Genomic DNA, 15219 nt, shown 5'->3' with positions numbered 1-15219 from the left:
TGCCGCCTCTAAGTATAATTCTTACTTTTGCTCAACTTTTCCTTCAGTGCTTGTTAATACTGTAAAGTTCAAGCGGCAATCCAAAGACATTCATTCTTAGCATGTCTCTTCTTACCTAATTATAATTAAGCTCTTGTTAGTATAAAAATTTTGTGGAGTCGCAACATTTATGTGGGGACGAATTAGCAGCGAAGCTGTTGAGGTTGCGTACATGTGCTGCATACCTTACAAAATCATACATTTGTTTTTATTGCGACAGCAATTATATGGACACTCCAAAGCAGATTTCTGCCGTCGGCGTCGCCGTCGTCGTCGCCGTGAGGTTCCCTATGACGTCAACGGCGATGAAATCGTCGCCGCGCTCCGGATGCTGTATGTGCGAGTGAAAGGGCGCGAGGGACGCGCGCTTTCACGGGGAGCGAACGCACGTCGGAGAGCAAACGCGCGTTCTTCACCGTGCTCCCTGAAGGGCTGCAGAATTAAGCGTCTCCTTCCTTCTTTCCATATATACAGAGCAAACGCAACTTCTTCCTTCGCGCGAAAGGCTGTGGGGGTAGGGAAGGGAGGCGACGTTTTGCTGCGGCACCAAATACGTATTTATATAAAACCGCCGGTGCGAACGCGGGCAAAACGCCGACGGCGTCGACAACAGTTCTGCGCGTTGCTGGTGCTGCTGCATGTCCAAGTTTATACAGCTGATAAAACTACTATCCTTTCTCCATATAGCTCTCTACTAATTTGCTATCGCAATTGGTTATCATCACAGAAGCGCAGGCCACGTGCACGGGCGCAGTCGCCACACTCTTTCTCCCTCTCATTATTCGTAAAACATGATTTAAAACAAAGAAAGCGCATGGAGGCCAACTTGCTACACTAGGTGCACTTTCTTTACATCTATATATATATATATATATATATATATATATATATATATATATATATATATATATATATATATATATTGTAATGAAGAAGATAAGACGACGACGAAGCAGTCAGCAAGCAAGCTACAGTGTTGATGGTAACCACGCGCCCCGAGCTTGCGCTTGCCTGGATTTTGGCTGCTGGTCGCCCCGCCGCCTTTTGACGTTCGCCCGTCGTTTGTCGCCGTTTCTTGACGTTCACACGTCAATAAATCACGTGGCAATATATATATATATATTGTTTCTCTTACAACGCCGGATTTATGTGGTTTTATTTGGAGCCCAGATATTACACTTATTTTTACAAGTTGGCGGAATGCTTGAAATCTGCTTCCGGGATCGGCCCACGCATTCCTGTGCACGCGCCGTGATACAGACGCAAGCCGGCCGCGGTACCCCCCTGGGAACGAATGCGGAGGAAGCAGGTAAACAGAGGTAAACAGCTTCGCAGTAACAGCAATGCATTTTTCATCTGATGATGTTCACGCAAGCCGATAGAAATGCGTTCAATGGAAACACGTCTGGTGTCTTTCGCTTTTATGAACCGTCCTAGAATCTTTCGCTTGTGAGCGACCAGCCACTTAGGCCCGTATTCACAAACCAACCTTATACTTATATATTGCCTTCCTTACTTTTTCGTTGCCTTAACGTGTTTCATAAACAAACCTTATACTTAAGTCGAACCTTTCCTTGACTTTATCACCTGGGAAAAGGAGCGTTCCTTAAGGTAGACCAGCAGCTACCTTGAGGCGCCACTTATGGATCGCAACATGGCCGCCCCTGCAAGCAGCTTTTCAGAACTCGTCGATTTCGTCACCGTTTTAAGGGAAGTCAACGTTCGCGAAGCGCATCCATGGGTAAAACTCACGCGGCGTGTCAGGGTCCGTCAGAATTCCGTAGAGATGTACGTACAACGGCGTGAGCTTTTTCATGCCGTGAACGGCATTTAAACGGCATTTCAATTTCAATGATTTGTCATTTTCTCTGCGAAAACCATTTTTCATGTATGTGTTTATTCATGCCGTTAATGGACGAGAGCTCGTGCATTAGCATGGGGAGTGATGTATGGGCCAAACGAGCGCTTTATTGAGAGCTGAGTGAACACGGCTCCCTCCAGCGCTACTCCTGCACAGGCGCATCACTGCTTCGCCCTTCCCCAAGTTTCACGTTGGTGGAGCTGCATTAGCGCTGAATTTTAACTACACGAGTGCAGGATCTGAGCAGAATCGGAGCTACATTAAGCGCTGGATTTGAGCTTGATTTGAGCTGGATTGGAACTGCATTTGAGCTACATTCTACAACTCCACGGAGTTGCCACAAATCGTCCGACCGCAGCCGAAGCCAACGGTTGCGCGTCGCAACCGTTTCGTGCGAGTTTCACGCAACGCGCTGTTTCGCTTCTCCCTCGTCCGTCTGCTGAAGACTTCGAGCCTAATTTTCTTCCGTTTGGGTGTGCGTCTGGGAGAGGTCTCAGTAAACCGCGCTTTGGTCCAGTTGTAGCTCAGTAGTTTCGAATTGTTCCAGGCTCAAAAGGTGGTTCGCGATACGCCGTGAAAAAAAAAAAGGTCACAAGCCTGCGCGGCACACGCAGCACAGTCACAGCGTAAGCTGGTGGAGCGGCTCAAGAGTAGCTCCAATTTGGGCACCACGCACAACAGGGTCTTCGTGGCAGTCTGTACGCCTCGTTTTGACGAGACAATCTGAACTGTCCGCCCGGCGTCGACGTCGAGCTGCGGCTTGTAATGCTCTCTCCACATCAGTCTGCTGACTGAGCCCGTTCAAGCCTTACAACTACAACTTACATGTCGGGCGCACCGCGTTTGCAGGCACCTTAACTAGATAGCGCCACCATACTGGCGGAGGCTGGGCAGCGCATTGATTGCGCGCCTCGTCTGAATCGCATATCGTCGTCTGCGCCTGCGGACGCTGCGTTTGCAGGCGTCTTACCTAAATGGCGCCACCATACTGGCAGAGGCTCGAGTCGTCTCACCCTGCGTTTGCCTTAGGGTATTTTCCGTGGCCCGATAGCAAGCGGTTGCGTGGTTTAGTGGTAGAGTATCCGGCTCCCACGCAGCGGGCGCGGGTTCGATCCCGGCGAGAATCGGGTACTTTTTTCGCATTTCCGCCGATAGCGGTTACGCGGCCGCCGGCGGCGGCATCATCGCGACCCGAAACGGCTATTGGAATGAGCCCATAACAGCTTACGCTGTAATACGCTGTAGAAAAAAAGAAACTAAGATTTGAAAGCCTGCAAGAAGAGGTTTGGGCCGCTCCCATGGCGACCATTTACCATGATGTGGCGCCCCAAATACGCCTATTTGTGCCAGAAAGGTAGCAATATTTGAAGCGCGGTGGATCAAAGTACAGGCGTATCGCGCTGTACTTTGCGCGCCTAGTTCGCGTTGAAGCGAGAGGCAGCACGAAGGGAATGTCGCTCGCCGCTGCAGCCACTTATCACGCCAGCGTTCTGACAGCGAGTGTCTGCGGTCACCGAGTGCGAGATGTTCTCGCGATTGCCTGTGCAAGGCGTTACATGCTTGTCAATTTAGATAGTAGGCGAATGTTTACAGCAGCTTCACGCAGCTTATAAAATGGACTAACATTACTTCGTATAGTTGTCTAATAATTTGCTATCGCCACCAATGCTTCGCCTGTCGGTCGAAACTAACTTTTTCTTTTCGAAGTTCTCCCTCCTGCATTTACAAATGACTATGGCAAGTGCACAAGTACTAGTGATACACTATGATTTCCTCAAAGTCTCACGTGGAAACTTATCAGTCACGTCTGCCACGTTTACATGCCTTCATTCACAAACCAGAGGGTCCGAAGCTTTTTATTTGCATTATAATTACAGCAATAAAATTCAATGCACACTTGCAATAAAAAAACACAATGATTACATAAATGGCACCTGTGGAATGCGAAAAATTAAAGCAGAATTCGATGTACATCTTTCAAAGAGGCATAACTTTTTTAGCAAACCTACATGCAAATGCAAGGTGCCAGGTCATGGAAAACATACACCAGAAATCAGGTCACGCTGTAAATCTTTCAATCTGAAGCATTGAAACATCCGGCGTTAAGGCATTACACACATTGTTTTTCGAGGGTGTTGCATGTGCACAAATGCTATTTCTCTATTCAATATTGCAATGAAAACAAGCATCTGATGACCAACTGACAAACCACACTGTTTCACCGCATCATACAAGATCGAGTGTTCAAGACCTTTACATCAAAACCAGATATTCCATATCATGGAATATCTGTGTGCCTCCTTCTGGTCCCGAGTCTTGGTTATCGCTGGTTATATATATATATATATTTTTTTTTTCGCTTCAGAACATGAACCAACTAGCCCAGCATTTCACACTTCTAACCAAAAATACCCATGGAAACCCCTCGTAGAGAAAGCACAGGTGAGTTGTGGGAGCAAGTCAAGCTCCACCTATTGTAGAATTCCAATGTATCAAACTATACGCAGTGCTTCGACTCGTTAAGGTGCAACTTTTTTCACCACCCCCACTACACTGATGACACCACGAGTGGCTGCAGGTACTATTAATTTATTAATTGCACAAAACTCATTTCAGAGCCGCACAACACTTCGTGGACAGCCCTGTCCCTCACCGCGACCTTATCTTCCCAAGAGTAATCAGACTAATTTGCTGTTAATTGAAAGACACACGGAAACGAGCTGAAACATTGCTACTGAAAGAAAAAAACTATTTGCATGCCTACGGTGCCTCATTTCCAGCTAAACGCCGTTCCTTGAACGGTGGCCAGACACATTCCGTGCCAAAGCTGCTCAGTCGCTTGCGTCTCCATTTGCAGGCATGTCCCATTTGCATAATTAACATAAGTCACTGGGCAAATAATTATCGGGCACAGAATGCAATGTGACAATGCTGCTGCAACTCATGTGGCAACATTGTTTGTATACACAATGAGGAATATAGTATATGGTAGTACGACACATACACCGGTGGTTTTCCGGCCACATCTCTATCACCCAGCTGGAGGACTGCTCGTGGCAGTTCAGTGTCTCATGGACAAAATGTCCGGAAATACTAATGCCTCTGAAAAACGAGATGAGATAAGGTGAATTCCCATTTTATTTCAACGCCCTTTAAAAAATATCTTCCACATGCCTTGCTTTTAATTTCACTCAAGTTCCATAACTTTGTATTCATTGGTCCACATCATCAATAAAACATCTGGCATCTACGTTTGCCTATTCAACAGAATTTGTTTAGTTGACACTAGACTTGTGCATAATGAATGACATATAATTACTTTTAATCAATTACATTTTTAGTAGTTTTGTAATTGATTTATCACTTTTTTGGCTTGGTAACACTCACTGTAATTCAAATACTTTTTCAGTAACAAATTACATGCAACCAATTAATTTCCTGAAGAACAAGCTGTAACAGGTGACACATCTTTGAGCACTTGAATTTGGCAGGGAACTACAGTAGAATGCCAGCAGTCATGCCACGCAGCAGCCTCCCAGATGTACATGTTCAGACAGGCAAAACCCGGGCGCAAAGTATTTGTTTCATCTTAATGATCCACCAGATGTATCACAAATTGAACCGGTTGTGCTATGGCACCATACTAATGGCCACTTCGAATATTGAGCCATGAAATCTCCTGACGCACAATTTTTAATAGAATTAGCACTCTCACGGTACTTGATTCACTTCCCCTGAGTCTGAATGTCTGCCTATCTGAATCTCTGACCGTTTTTCCATCAACTTGGGTCACTTCATAGTCCATGGCCGAATGTGTAGTGCATCGAGCTGCTGTACCAAGAGAACAGGGTTGGAAACCAACTGTAGAACCAACTTGGGTCACTGGCACTGGGTCAGTGACACTCAATCTGTGGTGCACTTTAATGTACCTCTTTGACAACAACTTAGGTCACTGGGTATATTCAAACCTCGATATAACGAACCTCGATTTAACGAAATTCGTGATGTAACGAAGTACTTTATTTCCCCATCTTAGTTCTACTGAATGAACGAAACCCCGATATAACGAAATTCTCTATATAATGAAGTTTTTCATTGCAAGTACGACTTTGTTATATCGAGGTTTGACTGTATGCCACTAGTTCTGTGCCACTTTTCATCCATTTGATGGCAAATTGGGTAACTGGGTATGTGCCACGTGTATGGTGCTCTTCAATGACAAAAAATATCCTTTAAGATTTCTCCTGTGCTTGGCAGAATCGAACTAGCTGCATCTAGCTAGATGCAGCTAGATGCTGCAGCGTGTGTAGTTCTAAGTGCAAGAGAGGAACACAGCTGCATACATGTTTTGGCGTTGGCAATAAGGTGCATCGTTACATCAATGCTAATCGCATCAACTGTCGACGCTCATTGTGAGATGGGTTCTACCGTAACTTTTCAGCTTCTCATTGGTCATATACCAGGAGCGCCTTCTCCGAGCTTCAGCAGTAATGAAGTGCCATGCTTCATGGAGGACCCAGTCGTGAGCCTCACTGCAGTGTGTAAGCACAATCCTGGCATAAGGTGTTCATATGTTACAACACCGCCCTTTCCTTCAGCGCATACACTGAGTGAGCATTTAGTGTTGCTGCATGATGTCCCCACAAGAAAACAGGGCAATATGACCGACGGAATTTTAAAAAAAATCGATGGTTAGTGAAGGCGAACAAGGCGTGAAGGGCTGCAGAGGACACAATTAAGATAGCCAGGCCTGCTTGTTCTATATATTGTATTTGCCCAATGTTAATAAAAGTTGTGAGGAAAGTAACGTAAAAGTAATGAACTGCTTTTTAGCAAGTGCTCAAATATGTTTGTGGTGCAGTAATGAGCCACTATAATCAGTTTCATTTTTTAATGAAGTAATTGTAAGTGGTTAGTTTTTTTCTCTAACGCTTACAACTCTGGCTGACATACGGAGAAACCACGACATGTCTCTGCAGAAGCTTGCTTCTTAGATAATGAGGTACACATAAAATGGCAGCTAACAATTTTTTTTTGGGTGAAACATGCAAGCAAACATACCAACTGCATCAACGAATGATGTCGGCCAAAAATTGCAATCAGGAAAAATTGCACTACAAGAAGGCAGTAAACTCGAAATGTCCTTTTTAAGTTGCAAGAGTAAGAAAAGCGACATGTTTTGCTCTGTAGACAAGATATGTAGTGGCGATAGCTGAAGGCAACCAACATTTCCTCTCACAGGTGCGTTTACACAATCACTTCACAACCTGTTTATGTCATTCACAATGTGCTTTGGTGCAACAGAGACTAGATCACAGCTAAATGGGCTCCTTCGTAGCACAGCAAAAGATAGGTTACAAACAACATCATGCATCACCTTGTTTGTGTCTAATTTTTGCTAACCTGTTCTTTGTTACACGCTACGAAGCAGCTTGGTTAGCCATGACATTCACAACGTGCTGAAGCTATATTACAATGTTTTCAGACTCAATCATAACACAGGGAACTTGGCTGCAGCAACCACAGAAATATGCCTTTTCCCTTTACCACCACAGCAATCCGGTGCTTGCAACACCAGACTCTAGTCCTTTGCAAAGAATGCACTAGGTGGCACATCTATTTGTCTTGCTACAAGCGCATGAAGCTGCATAATATTCTCCTACTTGACACATAAAACTCTATAACTTGAAAGATACTACATTCGTAACCAAAAATACTAAGTTTTGCTTTATTTGATTATTCAAACTGTTTCCTATGTACAGTAGAACCCCATTAATACGTTTTTCAAGGGACCACAGAAAAAATATGTAACAGCCAGGAAAACCTAACCGTAAGGAAGGCCCCAAATCACCACAGCAATGTCAGAAACACTTCTGTACGGCACTCTGTACTGTGACCGGAGACGTGCATGTGTGTCTCCCGTCACAAGAGACCCATATTTAGGGGACACATACAAGGTTCCACGACAGCGACGCCTTTCTATTCTTGATATGCTTCGCCACGCAAAGCGACTGCATTGCGGCAAAGCTGACTCTGGGAAACCGGCCAAACACACACAAACGCACTGAGACATGCTTATTGGAACCGACAATTGTGTGCTTCCGGCATTTCAGGGCGAGACCATGGGTGGGGCTTGACAGGTGCAACTGTGAGTATACATTAATAATCATTGTAGCAACGTGCGAGAGTGAATTTGCCTCTGCACCACTAAATTTATTTGACCGCCGTGTACAAGTGTAGTGTAAAATGCAGTAACATTACAGAATGACTACGCATCAAATGAGAACATAATACATAGGAGTCAATGGGCTTTAGATCGGGACTGCGAAAATGTGACGTAGCAGCTAGGAAAATGCATCAGCAAGCAACGTATCACCGAGGTTCCACTGCCTTACATAACTGTCGTACTTCCCTGTGCATACAGTGGTCACAGACGTTTATCCTACGACAAGCACCATACATCGCCTACGTGCTCATGACTGGGAGAACTATTATATCCACAGGCTTTGTTCTGTAAGGATGCTATCAACAGACACCCTGCTCAATAATTGCAGTAAGAATAGTCAGCGCGACAACCGCTTGGAACAGTATTCATGAAATATTCGCATAACGGTGGTTGAAATTTAGGTTACCATTATATACATCAGTTCTAGACATTGGTGTCGCTGCTGCGCGAGTAGGTCCGTGTAATTGATGGGTCTGAAAAATCGGGCTATGAAAACTTTTTCAGTGACCGTAGTGTATTTCTAATCTTTCGGAATGAAGTTTTCCACTACAATACATGCAAATGAAAAATAGTATCTTGACGTGGATATGAAAATCGTAAACAAGCTCCAAAAACCAAGCATGCTATGAAAACATCATAAAAGTTGGCAGGCATGCTATAATATTCTAGCATTGCAGTGGAGCTGCTGCAGTGGTGAAATGCTTAGAACACTCAGCTCACAACCCCATTCGAGTCTATCGAGTTCAAGGCCTGCCCACAAGAATAGTTTTTCTGCGCATTGTAATTTTAAGATGACAGAAGGAAAAATTTGGAGGACGCTTAAGCTTCGCCTTCAAAGATCCTTGACTGTTTCTCACACTTCCCGGCAACTGCAGCTTAGGTAACCATAATGTTTACCGGGAAACGCTGGCGGCGAACGCTATGCACGAAGGCACGCTTTCTGGTAGAAATGGAGCCTCTTTCTTGGGCCGGCCTTCTTTTATTGTTTGCACCTTTAATATTTCAGCCTGAGAAGATTTAGCATAAAAGGCATGCGCTGTCGGTGTTTTGTTTCATGACAATTGTTTGTGGGCTGTCACTCTCAAAATTCCGAGGAATAACTTTGTAAATAATGCAAGAGAAATTGTGAGCAACTTTAGTGGTAAAATATATTTGGAGGGCCTGCATGGTTGAGGATGATTTTCTCGGCCGCGGGCGGCATTGCTGACGCCAGATTTTCTGCGACACGGGGCTCCCTAAACGCTACCGCATTAAAACAAACCAGGGTATTCAGATAACGCGTCCCTCAATCCTCTGAACTACCTGTCTCACAACCACAAGCTTTCTCCCAAAAATAATGCCCTCATCAGTAACAGGCTCATCCTAGTAACAGGCTATCACTTCGTAGCTGTCATCTTGCACATGAAAGGCACATCTCAAAAATGCTGCCACCCCATCAACTTAAACAAATCACTGAAATCTTAGGCTCTGTACAACAAAATTCACTGAAAAAGTCAAGACTTCCAAAACTGCCTCTCTATTCTACAGTGCCTGCTTTACTCTGCTTCAGTGCATTACCTATGTTAAATGGCCGCAAAACCACCCCTGACATTTTGAACACATTTTAAATAAACTGCAGAAGCATATGCATTTCGGCTGGATGGTTCATGACTTGATCAGAAACTGCACAACATAACATGACGTGAGAAAAGGACAGACATTGGTGCCATTGTCAACCCTTTCTCAAGTGATGTTATTTTACAAAGCTTCTGCTCCAAGTTTAATAAAATGCGTGTATTGCGTACGAAATGCCATGACGATCCTGTTTGGCTAACATGACAGAGCTGCATGCATTGTGTCCATTTTCCACACATTGTGACGCACGAAGGCTACTGCACGTGATATCAGCCAGGTAAAAGCTGTTGATGAGTCGACTGACGAGGGACGAGAATCCCAAACGTCACAAGAACCGGCTGTGTGTTTCAAGAGAGGAGGGAGGCTTGCCCATTGTCCGCCACTGATTCTTCCGTGAAGCTTTCATTCAGTCAGTGTCATGTGGAGGGTGATCAGCAGCGGACAATTGTGGAGCCATCCTTTTAGTTCTCTATTCCATTTACCACAGAAGCCGCAGAGCCATCCATCAAATGCCCATGACTTTGATATTATAGCATCATTCCGAAAAACTCTTGAGGCTGTGTGTTCAATTGTAGAATGGTACACCGCTGCCGATATAAAGCAAATGTTCGAGCCCAGGGTGATTTAGGGGCCCATCAGGCTAATGAAATTCTCAGAGATGAACTTGAAAATGCAGGAAGCCAAGAACAATGTGGTGTTTCAGCAACATAAGTGTCTGGTATTTCAAATGGCCGTTCGTACAAGCACAATTCACTTCACTGAATATAACAGCACTGAGGAGAAAAAAAAACATCCTCATGTCGTCACAACATGTACATAAAATGACAAGGAAGAAATGGCACATTAGTTCCAAAAAATGACACTTTTCTCATAAATTTCATTCTCACAACAAGAAAATACTAACGTACAATTTTCAATCTAACATGCTTCAATTTGTCACTGAATCTTCCATGCCATCATACATAGTTCCATCAGGGACATGGTGAACAAGGATAGCAGAAGGATCACATGATGGGGCCACCGTCTCCTGATTACTGTAAAATGCTACACAGGTGACTCAGGTCAGCAAGTTTGCCTTCCTATTCAGAAAAAAGTTGTCTGCAAGCATCGCAAGAGTAATATCTATGCTGCGAAGCTTTGTTAAGTCTGGCCAACCAGAGACCAGAAACTCACAAGAACTATGCCTAACGTTACATTATATGGCACTAGAAACATTGCATCTTCATGCATAACAAACAAAAATCACCTCCACTTTGTAACATATTAACAGGGCAGGTAAAAGACATGGACAAAGAAAGCGACTGAACGAGCTTTCTCTGGGCTTGCCTTTTACTTGCCCAGTTAATTTGTTAGAATGAGTTACCAACAAGCCCAAACCAGCACTTTGCTCACCAACACCTGCTTCGCAACAGATCAGTTACAATTAGAGGTGTGCAAATACTCGAATATATCACCGAATCGAATTGAGAATGTTCGAATAATTCAATTAACGAATCGAATATCTACTTTTCGGTGCAGAGACCCATGCAGTGCCACATGTTGCGTGCAACAAACCCCTAGTGCTCGATGCCGCCCAATTCAGAGTTTCACTTCGTTTTTAGTGCAAAAGGAGTGCTGACTACACAGCAGACAGTGCTGCTTCCGGCTGACACGATAGCGGACTTTGTCACTGCGAGCGCTCCCCAACGTCGGCCTGGTGTGAGGATCGCGTACGCTGCGCCCGAATGCCGCAATTTGCAGAGCAGCGCCGCGTTGGCCGGGGCCGCCTCTGTCTGTACAAGCTTCGTCTCAGGTCATTCGTCTGAGTGCACAAACTTATCGTGACCCACCGGATTTCAGAATCCTTGACAAGTGGCAAATCACGCCGAACCTGACAATGAAACGGCGCGGAAGGCGCCTGCTCTTTACCGTAGGTGCCGGCTACGCGTGCTAGCGGTGATCGAGTCGCATGATGCGCAGTCACTTCGTCTGACGTGCAGAATGGCCTTACGATAATCCACCTGCTTTGAAGTTGGGCTAGCCCTTGTGTATCGGAGAAAAACTGGAAAGCAAAACATTCTATGCAATAAATAAAGAATTGATGCAAATCACTGGTCCCCTATTAAACTGAGGACCACGTTCGTATGAAGTACAAAAGAATGCCACTAATTCATTAGTTTCAGAGAAAAATAAAGCATTTAATTCAATTTAACTGATATTCTATAAATAAAGAAAATATTTTCCAGACCTTTACATACTAAAACTGAGCTATAAACAGTTCTGGAATACTAATTTGGTGTTCCCTTTAAATAAAAGTAGACTGCACTGTATATCTCGATTTCTATGTAAGTAAGTTACTGACAGTTTGCTACATTCTCGCTATGCCAGGCTAGGAGACTCCGGAGCATGTGTAGAACCATAGTTTCTCGCACAAAATGTTAAGTATTACATTTTGTGAAACATTTTCTGACATTCAATATTCGATTCAACATGCAACTTTTTTTTTCTTGACTCAGTTCAATATTCGATTCGAAATCTGCTATTTGGTATTTGCACACCCCTAGTTACAATACACATACAATGTAAAACACTTTGTTGCCCCTAGAAAGAAGCGCAGAGTCCAAACAAGAAAACGCACATAACGTGTTGCAACACCACATTGGGATATGTCATTAAGGTGCCTGAACCAGTCAGACATGGGCAGCTGTAGGCACAAGAGACTCCGTCAAGGAAACGTTCATACCTAGCGCACACATCCTCCCTATTACACGTTTCACAAAAGTGCAAGGCATACAAACTAGGAACAGTGTTCTGTGTCGTAATGCTACCACTAGATGCGACATTAAGGAGTCTAACAATACACAAGTATCAGTGGCATACTACAACACATGTTAGCACAGCAGTGCCTTATGTCGATTCACTATTAGGGTTAGCATTCGACACACAAGACAAGCAGCATTTAGCACAACCTGCAACTGTGGACACGTGCAGTAAGTGTCCTGCCAAGCTCAATGAGATGTACAATGCGCTTAAAACACACAGATTAATTAATAACACTTGTCCACCTATATTAAGTGCATCATGTACATAATATGCTTAACCAGCTAGCTTTGTTAAGAAGCCCAACCAAATCGGTCCAGAAGGTAGATCTTTGTGCTCTGCTCGAACAAGCCATCAACGTCCAACACAATCTGTCGCAAGCAGAACAGTTATCGTCAATACTGCCATCTTAAATGCATTAAACTAAACCAACAGATATCATGGGCAACTCAACAAATATGCCCCTGAACCCCCATTGACATTATGTATTTGCACGAATATTACGAGTTTTTCTCTTTCAGAGTTGCCACCTGACAAGGTGCCTCCCATTACATTTGAAATCATGCTCCGAATATAACACACTTTATTCCCTGGGTCCTGTGCTTCAAGATGCGGCGATTACAGCCACTATGCATCAAAGCTTTGTGGGAAAGCTGGCCCCTGGGTGGCAGGAAGCGTGGGTCTGTGCATAGGGGGAGCACATGCAACACCGAGAGATGAGGCTGACGGTGCAAAAGAATTCAAGTAAGCTCAGAAATCTTGTCTAGAGGCTCTAGGTACAATGACCCAATCCACTGATGCAATAGACATACGCATGGCCTCACTGTACAAGCACAGCTGCCACTTCATGCACATACTTATATGGCCTTATATAAATTGTGCAATGCTTCACTATCCCGTTAAGGCCTTTTGCATACCGCAATGGGTTACCTGTCACTGTGAAGCACGCCTGCGCTGTCTGTGGCGCGTATGTAGGTGGTAATACGCTGCGAACATTGTAGCAACGGACTGCCCACTGTGCTATACTAAAAGGCCCCATGCCAAGCACAAGGCTACAGTTACTTTATGCGTAGCCAGTTCATGCTAAAATGTTTCTGCTCGTTTCTTTTTTTTTTTTGACTGCGGCATCTGTTTATGGCCTGTTCGACAGGGAGAACATGCGTTTCCTGGCCTGGCAGCTATATACTTTCATTCCCTCTCTTGGGATAGCGGGCCCTTTGCCATCGTCCTTCTCTGGTGAGCCCTGCACGTGGTCGCACGGTCCACTTGCTGTTTTCATGCTCTGTTGGACTAACACGGCACCACCTCACAAGGTTTTGTCTGCTAAAGGGGCAGTGACCTGCACAATGCCGAAGGCTGGTGCTGGCGCCTAGACAGCACGATCTAGACGCACAAGGCTCATAGACTAGCATCATTGTTTAGTACTTTGAACACACATGTACTAAAGTGGGCTTACTTCTTTCTGTTTTTTTCCCCCACTTCCAAGCAGCCGAAAGCCCACCCCCGTGTCATATTCGTGCAAACACACACAGTAACGGCAAAATAATTCAACGTAAACGCAACAGGCAACACGTGACTTGGGAAGAGATGGCAGCTCCTTCGGCACACCTCAGTGGAACAGCAGCGACTGCCACCATCAGCTGCCGTGGAGCGATGAGCTCAGCATCTTGAGGCTGACAACACGGCGCCTCGGGTAGAAGCGCATCGAGTCGGGCAGGCGGCGCTGGCAGGTGAAGAGGACCATCACCAGCACGACTAGAGAGAGCATCACGATGCAGACCAGCAGGGACGGCCCGTCATTCTGCGAGGAGGTCATAAAGAAAACACAAAGTTAGTATCTCTCCTGCACAGGGTGTAAGCAGGAAATTTCTCTGCTGAACTGTCAACATAAATTTCTCCAAACTATGATACACTGAGCTAGATGGTATTGATAACTTTTCAGCTGATAGGCAGTGCTTGTGTTTTCTTAAGCCTACTCGATTTGGCTGCTTGTCTTGTGTTGCGGTGAATAATAGCGCATTTCTCCACTGTCCTCAACGCAATCAAAATAGCCAAAGTGACACAGAGTTTTAACCACTTTCACCGTCTTTTTTGCAATACATCTAATAGAATCTCTTCTGGCCACTGTGACAAAAATTTTTCTCATCAATTAGTGGGCAAACCAGGAAAACGTCAGACTGGAGCCAATGTTTCGGCATCCAGCACCCCCACTTCTCGTCAAAGCAGCTATTGCGATGTCTTCATTACAGAAAAGGCATGTGATGATCAGTCCCCCTGTCGTTAACAGTGACTCCAAAATAAGGGCGCACTCACACCGACGATTGACAGAGGTCGCGCCACACCAAGACCGATCCTGACTGGTGACAAGGGGCGACTGATGTTCTCACCAGCAAGTGCGATCGGCCTGTTGCCACAGCAAAATGTGTCGTGAATGATGCCATTCATGTCTGCTCGCATCTCCACCGCCACGTAAAATGAGCAGACATCCTGCTCCTGCACTGCTAATTGCTTCAGTAGGTTTGTGACTGCAGTCATGCGACTAAAAAAATCAAGCAGTGGGCGACTGAACCAAAACCATTGCTTTTCGACCAACTTGGTTGCGCGACCTCTGCGAGTCGTCTTTGTGAATAATATCTGAGGCCTTCCTTGCTCGTCTGCTGTTTATCATTTCAAGTCTGCA

General features: G+C 45.0%; 1 protein-coding gene across 3 annotated transcripts in view; it reads right to left on the bottom strand.

Moving 5' to 3' along the window:
* Window positions 1-3738: 3738 nt before the first annotated feature.
* The window catches only part of LOC119458240 (uncharacterized), a 37297-nt gene continuing 25816 nt past the window's right edge, over window positions 3739-15219 (bottom strand). For all 3 annotated transcript variants that reach the window (XM_037720069.2, XM_049670889.1, XM_049670888.1), the window contains one exon: window positions 3739-14340. In XM_037720069.2, coding sequence (XP_037575997.1) covers window positions 14176-14340 — 165 coding nt within the window. In that variant the 3' untranslated portion in view covers window positions 3739-14175. The remainder of the gene's footprint in view (window positions 14341-15219) is intronic.

The sequence above is a fragment of the Dermacentor silvarum genome, chromosome 7 (assembly GCF_013339745.2).
Source record: "Dermacentor silvarum isolate Dsil-2018 chromosome 7, BIME_Dsil_1.4, whole genome shotgun sequence".
Lineage (NCBI taxonomy): Eukaryota > Metazoa > Arthropoda > Arachnida > Ixodida > Ixodidae > Dermacentor > Dermacentor silvarum.
The sequence above is the reverse complement of the archived record's forward strand: the minus strand, read 5'-3'. Positions and strand labels throughout refer to the sequence as shown.